The sequence below is a fragment of the Tauraco erythrolophus genome, chromosome 10, assembly GCF_009769465.1.
Source record: "Tauraco erythrolophus isolate bTauEry1 chromosome 10, bTauEry1.pri, whole genome shotgun sequence".
Taxonomy (NCBI): domain Eukaryota; kingdom Metazoa; phylum Chordata; class Aves; order Musophagiformes; family Musophagidae; genus Tauraco; species Tauraco erythrolophus.
In genome coordinates, this window is record NC_141474.1 from 20,052,322 (window position 1) to 20,068,657 (window position 16,336).

General features: G+C 35.2%; 1 protein-coding gene across 1 annotated transcript in view; it reads left to right on the forward strand.

Annotated features, from left to right (window-relative positions):
• Positions 1-944: 944 nt before the first annotated feature.
• Positions 945-16,336, forward strand: part of TTLL7 (tubulin tyrosine ligase like 7) — a 51,282-nt gene continuing 35,890 nt past the window's right edge. The window contains 8 exon segments of the mRNA XM_086617598.1: positions 945-969; positions 1,124-1,252; positions 2,179-2,300; positions 2,988-3,055; positions 8,081-8,239; positions 9,891-10,107; positions 12,678-12,842; positions 13,697-13,855. Coding sequence (XP_086473724.1) covers positions 945-969; positions 1,124-1,252; positions 2,179-2,300; positions 2,988-3,055; positions 8,081-8,239; positions 9,891-10,107; positions 12,678-12,842; positions 13,697-13,855 — 1,044 coding nt within the window.

A 16,336-nucleotide genomic window follows, 5' to 3' on the forward strand; every position in this document is an offset into this window, starting at 1 on the left:
AGTCATGCAAGCAGTGTGTTTAGAAGCATTTTATTCCTGACTTTTCCCTAATATTTTAGCCCATTGTTCTCATGTGCTTAAGCTGGACCTAAAAAACTTTTTACTATGCGGGATTTTCACATGGTAGTATATTCATAGACAAAAAGTTTGAAATTTTGCTTCAGTATAGACATGAAAAAGAGCATTTTATGCAAATAATTACTCATTTTAGAAACTGACAATTTAGATACTTGCCAACCCAAAGTTTCTTTGAAGTTGTCCGTTGTGTCATGAAGTGGTCATGAAACTGCAGCCATGTGCTACCAAATGATTATTGGACAATCGCTTTAAAAAATGTTGAAAAATGAAGAAGATTATTAAGGTGATTTCAGTTATTTCCCATTTGGTACCTGAAAACAAATAATACAGTGTGTCTGATTTTAAATTTTTAATTAAAATATGGTTTAAAATTGCTATAAATTCAGTGAGATTTGTGGAGATAAAAGTTTGCAGTATTGATTGAATTCAGTGATACCCATTTTCATGGCCAATATCTCCCATAAACAAATGAAAATAAGAAGACGAGGTAATATAATCTCATTTTGAAAATTAATGCTGCAAAATTATTTTTCCCAGAAACAAAACAATTGAATTGTAGTGAGTAAAGTTGTGTATTTACAATAAATTGATCAATCTTTTAAAATAAGCATGATTTTTGACTTGTTATTAAAAACATTTCTGTATTTAGTTTTCTGCTGTTTATATTTTTTCAGAATTTCTCTGTAACAAAGTCTCTTGTATTTTTTTAACACACATATCTATCCATTCCAGAGCTAGTATTTGCAGCAACTGGAGACTGAAATGATATGACTGGAACTTTAAGTAATTTGGCTTTGACAGCTCCATCGTTTTCAGAGAACTTGGAAAGGAATTTGAGCTCTGCTTCTGCACTATCCTAGGTTATAATGCCATCCTTGCCTAATGAGGGAGGTATGCTAGTCTTAGATTTTTAATATAACCTATTAATTATTTGGTATGCTTGTACCTCTAAGTTGCAACAAAATGAATTCTTGTATTTTTAGTTCATTTGTATACTTTATTTGAGATATAAAGATGTTGACAGTTATGACATTATTTTTCGAAGATAACCGTGGAACTGCTCCTCTGACTTTGAGTTCGGAACTACCCTATCAAAGCACAATTAAAAGAAAAGTCAGAAAGAAGAAGAATGGAGTCATCACTGCAAATGTCGCTGGCACAAAATATGAAATTGGTAGGAAGCTACATATTTTGTTTTCATCCAAATAGCCATTGAAGTGAGTGAATTACTAACTAATGGGGTGAATTAAGACTTTGCATCAAGCTGACAATGAGTTGTTTCCAAAGGATTTTCTTTTGTAAGAAACCTTTGGGTTTTTTTGTAACATTGAATTGATAGCTTTGAACACTGTGCACCTTTTATTCCTCATTTGTTACTCAGGGAAGGGCCTTGAAATGTAAAAACTTAATAAAAAAACTTAATCAAAAAGGCTGGGGAGAAACCCTCTAATTATCAATTACGTATGTGTTTGGAAGTTTGCTTAAAGCCTTAAAAGATGAACAGTGTAAATTTAATGTTAAATACTTTAATTATTATACAGAGATTTCTCAATAAAATCTGCTAATGTTTTGTATTTTGATGCTTAAGACTACTTCAGAAAAATCTTTTCTCTTAGAACCTGAGTTATGCCTGGCACACAATCAGTCTTTCATCTTTATTTTTTTTTTTAAATATGTTAAAATAATGTATGTATTTGCTTTTGTAGCTACTGTACTTTGGCTAAGGAGGCATTCTTGTCCTCTGTCTGCAGTGAGACTTATAGTCGTCACTGTTTTAAAATTGACATATGTGATACCCGAGATTAAGTCTAAAAGCCGTACAAGTGAGCTTCTACTAGATGATTATAGAATGCCCTGAAGCTCTTTAGAGTTCCCATCAGTGGTTGTGCTCTGATTCCAGCTTCAGTACAAGGTGCTATTTATATTGTAATGACAGGATTGCAATAGACTGATGAAAATATTGCAAGATAAATAATAGCTTGCATGGTAACATTGTTCTCAGACAAATCAATTAAAATCTTAATTGATTTTTTTTCAACTTTGAAAATGAATCTATTTTAGAGATTCAAAATAATCCTCAAATATGTGATTTCTCCGTAGTACGTGTAGTAATACGAGAGATGGGATTTGTGAAAACACGTGATGAAGATGAAACAGCTAATCTTATATGGAGTGATTCTGCTGTGCAACAAGAAAAGATTGCTGAACTTCGGAACTATCAGGTAGAGTGGTAGTTAGGATTTCTGACATGTTTCAGTAAACTGCTTCACTCTGAAGTGTTCAGTAATGTGTCGCTTTTGGTCAGTTGCATTTGTATGGAGAGGGGAAAAAAACTCACAAAACATTACCAACCAGACTGCAATATGGCTGTACTACTACATATTTTTAAAATCCTATTCTGTTTTCCAGAGTTATTTGTGCATACCACTTGGAATCTGGTGTTTAAATATTTGGGGCTGTTCTTTCATGCTTTTGTCTGCCAGTTGAGTGTTGTGAATGATCAGAGTTTGAAAGAAGATGCAAACCATCATTTATAAGTTTCTCATAAGCTTTTAAGCAGTAGGTTAACAAGCAGAGCTCCCTCCACAGTTTCTGTGAATAAATAAATTTTTTTACCATTACTTTGTGATAGCATTCTCTGTTCCCAGATAGCTTTGTGAATAACAGTATGATAGTCTCCTTTCACATCTGAAGTGAAAACAATGGGCATACTCATGCTGATGGAGAAGACAGCTTACAGTATCATTAGTATTGCTAAGAACACGTATAATGTAAGATATTATCTTAAATAATTGATATGTAACACCATGTTTGCCTGAGCATGCAGTTGAACGTGTTCAATGATCGTATTAGGTATGCCAGGAAAACTAAAAGGTACCAACTAACTTTCTATTTTTCTTCTTCGTCAGAGAATCAACCATTTTCCAGGAATGGGAGAGATCTGCAGAAAGGATTTTCTGGCAAGAAACATGACTAAGTAATCTTTCTTTTAACATTAAGAAGTTTTTCGGCCATAGTATTTAATGCAGTACAATGCTGAATTATTGCTTGTGAGGTTTTGTTTATTTTCACTAAATGAAAAGGCTATGAGAGGACTGAGAATAGTATCCAAAGTTCCTTAATAGCTTTGGCTTTGGTCCTGGATCTGTAGCATCAGAGTGGACTACTGAATCTCTCTGAATTCAGTGGAAAATGATGTGGGTTCAGTTCTCTGTCTACGCATTGCAGAATGTAGGAGAGCCTTCAATTATTGTATAGTACACCTAATACGTGATGCACCCAGGCGTATATTCTGTAATAGTAGAACAGAAGAAATAAGTAGTATGTGGATGGATATTATTTGTTTAAAATAATTAATGACTGTATTTTTGTGTATATCAAATTTTAAACATGAAGCACATCTTACTGTTTATATAAGAAATAAGTCTTATGAGGGACTCATTTGTTTCAGTTATAAATTCTCCTCACTCTAGTGGAATAACTGGGTTCTGAGGAATTACCCCATCTGAGAATCTGTGAGTAAGGCCTGTCAGAAAACAATACTAAATAGTGATGCAACAGCCTGGTAATAAGGAAAAGTTTAGGGAGAAATATGTGTGAATATTTTGGTTCTTCTAGTCTAAATTAGTTTAAAGAGCAATTACTAGTAGAGTTAATCTTTTGGCCCCCGATGTTACCTACGCTGCATTTCCTGTTACCAGTACAGAACTTGTTTTCATATATTAATGTAATTAATGCACTATCTCCTCTCTCTCTTTCTTTACTTCCTTTTCTGTTTTGTAACTACAACACATAGCATTTACGATGTATGCAACTATTATGATGCAAATATTACATGCATTGCTGTGGTGTCTACATGCCCTACGTGTGAGCCAGAACTCTTGTGTCAGTACATGCTATACAAGCACTTTTCACTGCCCCTTCCAGAATTAACTCTAAGTAAAAACATATAGAGATAGCACATGGAGGCAAGCGGCTATTTGGAGATGTCTTGGAAGCAGTGATCAACATTGGTCAGCTTGATAGACAGTGTTATCCCTGTGTATTGCTACAGTTCTGTGATTTTTTAAAAAAAAATGTGCAAAATGGACAAAAGGCTCTTGTTATCATGCACGTTATTTTCAAATACAGCCTGACCATACCTTTCTCAACCTACTGAATTCTGAGTTTGAAACACAGTTTAAAGGTACTCAATGCAGATTGTACATATTATAGATAAGATGGGAGTAATTTCTGATACACTAATTCTGACTCATACATATCTATGTTGTGACTTAATATAGTAGATGTAGCAGAGTTTTAATCAGTCTGATTTTGCAGTGCTAGCCTCACAAGTCAATGCTTAGTACTCATAATTTATAAAAATCAAAATGATATGCCTTGAGACTGCTTGTGAAATGTATGCGAAATCACATGTATGTGAAATCACACGTCAGTTGCGATACATGGTTGGCCAGTCTCTTGTCTGTAGAGTGGAAGATTTTGTTCCCAATGGCTGCAGTTCTATCTTAAAATTTATTTGAATGGGATAGTGTAGAAACACTAATTCTATTCTCTTGCTTTTCTGCTGTATGCAGTCTTCTATTCCTGGTACTTAATCATACAGAATAGCTGTGGGTTTTGTACCGTTGAGAGTACAAAACGGTACTCAGCAGTAGTGAAACTGCTGAGAATTGGTGAAGTGTAGACTCTTCTTTTTCTTTTTCTTCTACTTTTACTTCTGTTGTTATATTGATCTCACCCTACCATTTTATGCAAGCTGTTGGGAATGGAGAAAAAGAACAAATCTACTGGCCTCTGCAAATGCTCTTCAGGAGGAATTGCGCTTCAGGGTTTCCTCTTACAGCCAATATCCAGACACTCTGGATCACAGGACAATGTGGTTTTCACATGCAGAAGGGTGGAAGGGAATGGTGTAATATGTAGCATGTGTAATACGAAAGAAGATAACCCAGCAAAGAAAGTGTAGGGACACAGAGGAATGGGACAGATAGAAGCATGTAATTGAGAACAAATGGAGGTAAGAGCATTGTTTTCACAGAACACAGAAAGGAGAAAAAAAGAAGAGGTGCTATTGTATGGCCAACTAGATATTAATTTCTGTAAATGGTCTCTTAGATGAGACCTCCTCATGTGAAGAGTAAGTGTGGTGACAGAATGAATACAGTAAGTGATGGAGAAGGTGTACAGGATGACTGGGAAGGGGAACAGACCCGTGTACAAGATGGTCTTTTTTGCAGCACCTTTGCTGTTGACATTTAAAGGTTTGTGAACTGAAGAATCATTCTCATCCATACCTACCCACTAACCTTGTTTCATACCTGAAAAGCCAGAGGATCTTTAAAACTAGACAGTGGAACCTGTGTTATTAGACTGACAAGTCATGTCTTTAGTAACCTATGTTTTGTTCAACAACTTTGATTCTTTTGCACAGAAAGCACTCTGAGAAACACGAGCACAGTCTGACTGCATCCGTGAGCTAAAATAGCACTCAGAAGAACAATAATTTGCTGTTTAATTCTCAGACCTCCTTTTAAGGACTGCAAAGGCTAAAGGATAGAGCAGCACATTGAAGAAGTGGTTACCCACCGTAGCAGATAGCAGATGTGCTGGAAAATAGGGCTATTGTAGTGGAATAGGTCTTGATTCTGCAAGCTACTTGATGATGTTCCTAAGCTATTTCTGAATAGGGCCAAGCAGGGAAAGAACAGAACTGAATTCTTTTGTTGAAAGTTTTAGTGAGCGCTAGAACTTGTAAACAATGGTTAAGTATTCTGCTTCATGTTATTAAGTGTTTGTAGTCTATCCAGTTATACATAAGATAGAAAAAGGCATATAGAACTGATGTACTTGCAGTCACAAAAGAGTATTAATATATCTCGAATACCAAAAAGTTATTTTCATTGAGTAGGGAGCATGTGTATTGAAACTTATGAGGAAGTTAAATGGCAAGTCTCTATCATGTAGCACTTCAGGATGCATATTATAAATAATTTGGAGAGGGATGGAAACTAAGACAGAAATTGCTTTTTACCTAAAAATCGGATAATAGTTTACTTGCCTAGGTAAGCTATTCAGTTAGTAAGGTAACGACATTTGTAAATATAAACCAGATTTGTAAACATAATAGTTACATTGAAGCTGCAGAAGCACTGAACCTCATGCAGTACTTCAAGACTACTATAGCTATTGTGGTTTCTGCAGAGTGTTTGTTGGCTAAACAATTTGGTGACAGTCTATCTATTATACCAGCAGGACTTGGCCACAGTCCTAGCCTTACAGATGTGGTTGGCAGCTCTGTTTTTTCCATTAGTATTTGAGCCACTTAAAAATTATCTTATGCTGCATTAGGAGTATTATGTAGGCTCATAGTACAAATGAAAAATTGAAATGATATCGTAAGTTTCTCTTATCTTTAAGTTATCCTAATACTATTCATTTCCATTATAAAAGCATACCTAAATCTGTAATTAATTTAAAAGTATTACAGTTTATCGTAGTGCCATTTTTAAAAAAAGATCAAAGTTGAGGAACTTCCTATGTCAGTTAATTTCTTTTTATACAACCAGTCACTTTCTGTCAGTCTGTGGATATTTATATTTTAGACGTGTCCGCTCTATGTTACAGAGTAGTTTTGTGTTATCCAAACTAATTTCATATGAGGTTATGTATGAAGCTTCAGACATTCTGACTACTTGAAACAAGCTAGCTGCATCAGTATTCTGGTATTTATTAGTATAGAATAAAATCTATTAGCAAAGATTAAATTTATTCTGCTGGGAGCTGTGGTATACTAGTCTGCATAGTACCAACAAGTCCACATTGCTCCTGTAACTTGGCTGTTAACCAGTATTAAAGCTAACCCATATGTATCTAGCCCATACTGCCAGTCTGGTGTGCGTATATGCTTCCTGTCTGCCAGATACACAGCTTTGGGTAATGGGAGCTTCAACTAACTGAATTCTCTACTATTTTTTCTCTTCTATTTGTCTTTTCTGCATTCAGACAACAGAGCTATAAAATGAGATATGCTCACTATCTCAGCTGCCACAGCTATGAAAGCATGGAGATCAGGACCTTGCTGCATCCTTTAACCAGATTCCGTTTCAGAGATTGTTCCCTAAGATGTCTTAACCTTATTTTTGTTTTAGTTCTTCTATTTCCTGCCCCTCCACCCCTCCGCCTTGCTTTGCATTTCTTTACTTTCTTTTGACTAAATAAGGTGTTCGCAGAATCTCAATAACCGTATGCTGGTACCAAACACAAATTCAAGCTTCAGTGTTTTGCCCTATATTGGAAATGCGTGAGCAGTTGCTTGCCCTATGTCAAAGTATATTTACTACAATTTCTTACTTTTGAAATTCCTTCAAAAGACTAAAGAGAAACAAAAACCTCTTCTTAAATTGCATCCATTTAATTTTAAATTCAGTCCTTGTTATTAATGTTTTTTGCACCCATGAAGAAACTCTAAATATCCTAGGTCCTCTTTTTTTGTGTGTGTTGATCCTCATACTTCCCCAAATACATACCAATATGAAGCTTGCCAAATATCCCCACCCCTCCTAATGGGGAAAAAAAATAATAAAAAGAGGAATCCAGGAGTCTATTAGGTAGGAAAAGATCTATAATCACATGGTCTATTGTAAGTTTAATATTTCTAAGAATAGGAAGCATTAAGTCATCTGAGTAACTGAACAAAAACTATGACAGGAGTAAGATGGATGCCAAGAAATGAGATGGATGCCAGAAACATAATAAGCAAATATGATACGATAATAAGCAAGAATGCACAAGATAGTCTACTTTTGTTTTTCTTGAAGTAAACATATGAATATGTTATAGAGCTTAACTATTCTTAAATTAACTGCAGAAATCTGGTTTCATATTACAGCATTTTGCTAAAAAAGTTTCATTGTCACATTATTATAAATGCTTTTTAATCTTAAGGATCGATGCATCACAGTAGTTAAAAGATTTTAAATCTATTACACTTTTTTTTCAGAATGATCAAGACTCAGCCTCAGGAGTACAGTTTTATTCCTCGAACATGGATCTTTCCTGCAGAATACACACAGTTTCAGAACTATGTGAAAGAATTGAAGAAGAAACGCAGACAGAAAACTTTCATAGTCAAACCGGCTAACGGTGCAATGGGACATGGGTAAGTTGCGTGTTAACTTCAGTCTTCTAACCCTTTAAAGGTGAAATCCAGTGATATGTACAACATTAACAGAAGCTGTGTATTAATAAGAAGTTTGTAATTAAAGTTGTATGGTCAGTATAAGAAAGTTCATGTAATGGAAAAAGGCTTAACAAGCAGAAACAGCTTAAATATAAAACTAAACGGAAGTGGTATTTTCATGTTTTTCTGAATGTGGTGGTGTAATTGGAGAATGCATTTTCTCATGATGCTCAAATAATTCTTAAGATCAGGATTACTTTTATTGTGAATTTATCGAAAGAATGTATTTATTAATCTGTTGTGCTTAGATTTTGGAGGTGAGATTGTATCGGGCATAAATGGCAGGGTTTTGGTGGTTGGGGGCTGCAGAGGTGTCAAGTGTGGGAGAACGTCAGGATCTTCCACAGCTCTGAAACCCATTCAGTCACTCCATTGCGTGCCAAAACTTCAGCCTGTCAGAGAAGCACAAACGTATTTAAGAGTGTCAACTGTGAGGTGTAGGAGAAGCAGAGCAGACACTGTTGAGGATGTGACTGGAGGTGCACTCTTGGAAGGAGGTGACACCCATGTTAGAGGAGGGACACTCCTGAAGAGACTGCGACCTGCAGTTGAGCTGAAATGGTTTTGCCTGTGACAGGACTGCACAGTAAAAAACAATGAGATAAATATTGCAATTTCATTCTTAACTCGGTTCTTGTTTTTAGATATTTCAATTTTAGCTTTTATTGCTTTTAATATCAATTTGGATTATACAGTATAGTAAAGCTCTTAGTTATTAAAAATATATCAAAATTACTGTAAAAGTAAAGCCTCCAAACTTTTTCCATTTCCTTTTCAGTCCTCTTGATAAGGGCAAATATAAGCTGAAGGGAAAGATAGCAGCATATTTCAGAGAAATGCCTGGAAAGTACTTCAGTATATTAGGAGTGTTTGGTACCACAACACTGAAATGTATCATAAATAATAGAGGGCAAGACTAAGGCAACAAAGCTATGGGAATTCAGATTAATAATGATATACTGAAAAATATTAGCTGTTACAGCTGTTTAAAACTCTGTGTAGTTAGGGACTGTCAGTTTGCAGTCTGTATATAAACCATTTCTCATTCTGATGTGGGGAAACTGGAATGCACAAATACTGAGCTTAATCTATGCCATTCTTAGTTGTACTGAAGTGTCCTACTTTGCAAACATCATCACTGAGTCAGGTTAGCACTGAAAGTTCTTGGTAATCTGTATCTTGGGCAGAAGTTGTAACATAGACAGACTGGAAGCCTATTTTTAGAGCTGCTTGGGGAAGAGTAATCACAAAAGCTTGAGACTGGTCATTCTGCCAGACAATTTCTAAGTGTAGAGAGAAGCCATTATTACAAATTGTTGAATCAAAGAAAGCAGAAAGTTATTTTGAAATGGCTCATTGCCTTTTTTTCATCCAGTGAAGCACCATAAAGGACGTGAAACCAAAAGCTATGTAAGAGAATGGAACTTTTTCTCTACCCTACAAATCAGAAAATAAGTCTCTTTCTCCAGGTAGACTTTAGCCTGACTACCTGGCTGGGTGACCATGAAGATCTATTTCAAAGAGTAATGTCAAAGTTCCATGTTTTTAAAATAACTTCTGTTTTTAACAGGATCTCTTTAATAAGAAATGGAGAAAAGTTACAAGCTCAGGATCACTTGATTGTTCAGGAATATCTTGACAAACCATTTCTTATGGAAGGCTACAAATTTGATTTACGTGTTTATATACTTGTAACATCCTGTGATCCATTAAAAGTATTTTTATATCATGATGGACTGGTGAGAATGGGCACAGAAAAGTATCATCCCCCCAGTGACTCAAATTTGGTAAGTTGGAGTTCGTTCTAATTTATTGCTTATGCATGTAGAATTTTACCTCTGTAGTGTTTGGAGGAGGTAAATAAAATAAATTGTGACATGAGATTTAATTTAGTATTCATCTGGCTGAATTTTTGCATTGTCATTGAAGAGAAGAAATTAAAATGACAGATATTTAATTTTCTTTTCTATCAAAATCACAAATATAGCCATATTATTGCTTATGTATAAAATTTTACATGACTTTACGTGTATATATACTAAAGAGTTTAAATATTTCCTAAGAGAAAGCACGAGATGTCAATTATTGACATTCAACCCAGAAAAAATGAAGTAAAGAAAATCACTTGAAGAACAGTTACATTGCTTTTATATTTATCTGAGACTCAGTTTGGGGTGGAATAGGGAGGAGGATAAGATTTTTCTCCTGCTTATCAATGTTTAACGTCCCTGAAGTTTGGAGCTTCTACTGAGGATCCTGTTATATTTCAGCCATTGTGTCGAGAACCTATGCAGAAAACAGAAAATCAGCAATATAAAGACCATTGCATAAGAGTGGTCACTGCAGTCCCTGAACATGAGGGAATCTGCTTCTGATGCTGTTTTTCAGTGATTGCTTCAGCAGGGAAAGGAGTATGTACTTGACAACTTCAGGATGATACAGCAGGGCTGCCTATAAACTTGCAAAGAACCAAGAAATGGTAAGGGACCTGCTGAAGGTTTTGGACACTTCAATCCTGTTCACTGCATAGCATCTTCCCCTGTTGAGAGGTGTCACCCCTCTCTTCTGGCACAGACCAAAATGCAGATGTCTGTTAAGAAAGTAGATTTGAAACATTGGGAGGTACCAGTAGATTTGAGATTCTTATACCTTACTCTGTACTCTTTTGCTACTGTATCTTTCCTTTTCCACACCATATACTGTTAGAGCTGCTTCAGCGTAATTATGCGATAGACAACACATGGAGAGCTTTTTTCCCTACTTGTCACTTAAAATTGTGACTGTCTCTTAGTGCTCCTTTGAAGAACACAGGTATAATTTGGAGCCCAGTACAAATGGTAGGTTTGGAAGAGTTCCAATATTACATTTGGAATAATTTGTTTTTAATATTTTTTTATTGTTACTAATCTCAGCATTAGCAGCACTGAAATATGCTCTGAGTGGATAAACAGAACAGGCAGTTGTTTCTGTGTTCTCACAACTGTTCATGTTGTAGTTTGTCTATTGCATGAAATAACCTGGCTTATCACTAATGGCAGAGTTCTTTGGATGATGTTGTTCCACAGTGGCATTGTTCCAGATAACTTCAGACTAAAGATTAGTTCAGATGTTTAACAAGTGTTCTAAAAACACTTTCATTTTTATTTGTATTCTGAAAAATAATTGCTTTTGTCTGAAATAATTTGAATTTCATGGAAGAATGACATTTATAACGAGTCATAAACAGTCGATTTCAGAATGATTCTCAAAGCAGTAATTGGAAGCCATGGGAGAAGTTCATTACTTGTAGCGCTAATACAATATATTGTTAACTAGCCTATTGTCAACTAGCCAAGTTGATTGGTTTTGTTAATTTCATGAAGGTTTTTTTAAACATAAGTAAGTACAGTGAGATAAGTCACAGCAGAAGGCTTGTGTTATCTATTGGCTATATTATCAAAAAGGAATTGGAACAGAAGGCTTATAGTCATCTTAGAACTTCAACTACACTCAAGTAAGGAATCAAACATGACAGAGAACTGTTGCTGTGATGAGGACAGTCACCATGGTAGTGTAGGTAGAAAACTGGATTAATATCTATACTGGGAGAAAATGTAAACATATAAATCATGATTTATGAATTGGCCTTGTAAAGATAATTTTTTTTTTTTTTTCAAATGCAACTGATAACATGAATCTATTGCTGGTGATGTTTTGCTCCATAAAGGAACTATAGCACTCACTCATTTATGTCATGTGTATCTTGAAATTTACCTCCCTCTGATATATGGCTACAAGCCAGTCAAAAACGAGCAATTTTGGCAGATATCAACATGACAGATGAGTTTATATGTAAAAAATATTTTAAAGTATCACTATCATGAGGACATTTGTCATAAATAATCTACAGTGAAAACTGAAATGTGGGATTGTCTGTGAAACAGATGCCAGAGTGTTTTTTAGCACTTCCAAAGTAGCACTTCAAAATACCATCTTTATTGTTTGCTTCTTGTGGAATATAATCATTCTGTAAGTTATGATAATTGCTTTTCACTTTTTAAAGTAGTTGTTGACATACAGGCCTGTAAAAATGGCATATGCATTATATTACCTAACCTGATGTTGAGTGGTAGATTAGTTGACTGCAACTGGCTTAAATATGAGCACAGGTTTTGTTATAAGAAGGCTAGAACATTCAGTAGATGAAATCTCCAGAATCAGAAACACTAAATCTGCACATAGTGTATTTGCAAATATGAACTATTTGACTATGTCATTATTGACTTAACTTTTTTTTTCTTTTAATTATTTTAAATTAACTGTACTAGAATTGTATTTAAGGTTTTTTTTGATGTCTTTTCTCTCTTTTTTGTTTTAGAGTCAATTGTATATGCATCTGACTAACTACTCTGTCAATAAACATAATGAACACTTTGAACGGGATGAAACAGAAGACAAAGGAAGCAAACGCTCCATAAAATGGTTTACTGAGTTTCTAGAAACAAATAATCTTGATGTCTCCAAATTCTGGAGTGATATTTCAGTAAGATAAAACTAATACGCTTTTCTTTATTTTGTGTATGCATATTCCTAGAAAATTAATTGTTTCTGCCGTTCACTTTACTGGAATCCAGAATGATTTTTGAAACTTTATTAATCCAAATTCTCAGCAATGCATGCTACAAAGGACATACTATAAATGATGATTACGTTTTTTAAAAGTCTAAATTCTGGGTTTGATTATACATTTAATGTTAAACAGAACAGAAGCCCTTTCAAACAGTTATTCACATAAGTAATATGATACAAAGGAACCATTTAAATTTTTGGAGACTTTTCTAGATTATAAAGTGAATTTTATATATGAATATTTACAAAATTGTAGTCAGTGTTGCATATATCTGTGTACTTGAACCTGTGCCATTGAAGTTAGTGGTTATCATAGAATGATTTGGATTGGAAGGGACCTTAAAGATCATCTAGTTATACTGCAGACATCTTTAGGTGAGGAATAGGCCTAAGATTGTTAGAGCTTAGGCATCATCTGTATGTATGATTCTGAGAATATTTATTGAAAATTATATTGCAAAATGAAATGGGTGAAGATTGGCTATACTATACTTTGTTCCCAATATGCCTTTAGTATTTAAGTTGTTACATACCTTAAAGTACATATGTACTATGGAAAATATAGCAACATACTCTATAGCTATATTAAAAAATATATGTTACTCCATAGCAATAGTTTATTTATTATAGACCATCTACTCGGTATTTTAAATCATTTTTTACTAGATGCTTTAATAGAATTTGTAAGATTAAAGTATGAAACACTTTAGTTCAATATGTACTGGTGTCTTCTCTCCTGATGAATTTTTCTGAAAAAAATCCCTACAGGAGTTAGTAGTGAAGACTCTCATAGTTGCAGAGCCACATGTTCTTCATGCTTATCGCATGTGCAGGCCAGGGCAAGCACCAGGAAGTGACAGTGTCTGCTTTGAAGTCCTGGGATTTGATATTCTGCTGGACAGAAAACTAAAACCATGGCTCCTAGAGGTAAACCTCTTTAAACAAATGTAAAGCAAATTTTTAACAGTAAAGTAGCTAAGCCCCAGCTGAATCCATATCTATGTAAGAAAACTTCCAAAGAAAATCTGTGCATTGCAGGAAGTACTGTTGTTGAGTATATAGATGATGCTTTTTCTGGAGCATCCTCATGGAAACACTGCCTGGCAGTGATTTTTGGAGTCTCAGGTAAAAGTAATTGTCTTCCTGGAAAAATGTTGTATTTCAGATGTTTTGAAAGTTGTAATGAGAAATGTGATGTTAATTCAGTTTTCATTGTAGCTGAAGGACCTTGTTTATAGCAATGGCGTGCTGCATAGATTTCCTTCATGAGTATGGCTCCATAATATGACTCTGGCAACTTTCGTGAATGTATGGTCTTAGTTTTCTTTTTTGGGGGGATGTGTGTTCTTTTTCTCTCCTGTGACTTTTAAAAGCACTCACATAAACAGAGGAAACTAATCCAGTATACATCAAATGCTGTCAAACAATTGCTGTGAATGGACTGGAAGAAACTTTTCTCCTCTTAATATGTTAGTGGTACAGTTAAGCTTAAGTGGTGCTCGTGCACATTTTCAACCAGGAATGTCTGAGGTTTGTCTATTGTGTCTCTTTAATTACATTAATAATAACATACAGATGAAGCTCAGTTGTCTTTTTTCAGGTTGTTTTACATCATTTTGTTAACTGGTCGGGAGACTGTACAGCTGGAGGAAAAAAACAAAATGTATTAAAAATCTGTCTATTGACAATAAATCATGAGTATGATTTGGTTACTGATGAGCAAAATGTACACAATTGTTTTACTGAATTACAACCTTGTTCTCAGGCCATTAATACTATCAACAGTTGTTTTGTCATGCTTATTGTCTCAGGAGTTCAGTATTATTTTAATTAGAAAAATAAAATTCCTTCACTCTTGCCATGCAGACATAGATGTATTTGGTGGCTTTGATGTGCTAGCCAAAAGCAGCACATGACATGAACTTAGTCTGTACTACATTGACGTCCTCTGTGTTTTTTTTTTTTTTTTTGAGCAAAGCCTACTTTGATTTAGCTCTATGCTTCTGGATTATCATCTATAGGTTACCTGTAGCTTGCGTATAAGTGTATGTAGATGTTTAAGTACAGACTGAAGTTGGTCTGTGTATGCATTTCATCCAACCTTGTAGCAAGTGGTTACAGACCTCTTCTGTGAGATATGGTGACTCAACCCGTGTAGTGAATCCATTCTGAAGGACACTCTTCTATCTCCCTGGATGGTTTTGAGCAGTATGGAGATTTTAGGGGGTTTGATTCGCCATTTATGATAATGGATCTCAGAGGAGAATCATACTGTCCCAGACTCCTTGTGAGGAGGGATCTCATAAAGTAGTAAATGCTGCTCTGGTACTAATCACAAGGCCCCAGTGTTTGCAGTGTTATGGGAAAATTGCCAAAATAGGATTGGGTTAGTAAATCTAGTTTAATGTTTCCATACCTCATGTAGCCTTTTGATTATAAAGATAGCATAATAAACTATTATAAGAAATAAATTGTGCAATATTATAATGACTCTGCTTTCCTGAGACGGCTTTTGTTTATATTGTCTTTTTGCGATGTAGCTTTCCTGCTGCTTGAGGCTACTGAACTTCCGGAACCTTCTACTGAAGTGAGGGCTGTGGGAAATACGTGATTGCCATCTTGTGGCACCAAATGTTTCTGGCAAGCATCTGTGCAGTCCCAGCAGCTTCCATCCTTTCTGAGTAGCAGCAACTACCTAGATCTCCCTTTGGTTCCCAGAACATTCAGTTTTCCTCTTTTTGACCAAGATTTCCAGGCTAGGTTATTTTACGTAAATAGGAAAATGATATAGTCGAAGTTATTGGGTGGACCCCAGCCTTACTCAACCTCATTATATCCAGTTAGGATCACAAAGTTGTAATCATTGGAGAAAAAGGTCACATTTTAATAACTGCCTCAAGTGTAGGGTACCCAGCTTCCCTAGTGATTTATGTGGGTGAGAGAAACTCACCTTATATACAGATCTACAAATGTATTATTTAGTGTAACTGAACTAGCAAAATCTACTCAAAACTTTGTTATCAGTCCAATTAAAATTACTTTGGACATCTTAGGCCAAAGTATCCAACTACTGCTAATTCCTATTAAAAAAGTAGTTAAAGCTCACATACACAAGCTTTCTGGTATCTACTCCTTTCTCTTGTGTTACACGTACCCTGCCTGTGCCCCTGGAGGTCCAAAGGCTAACAAGGGGCGGGAGAGGGCTACTTCTCCGAAAAAAAGATGGCTAAGTGGTTATAGCAAGTTGTCAGTGTCTTGTGTTCTTCACCAGGCAGAACATGTTATTTCTTCCTCTTCACTCTTAGCTTCACTTAGGGTTATTTTTATTCATTTGCTGCCACCATCCACTTACTGGCTGTTTGTTCACTGGCCAGCAATTTTGCATTATCTCCAGGTTTTACCATAAGT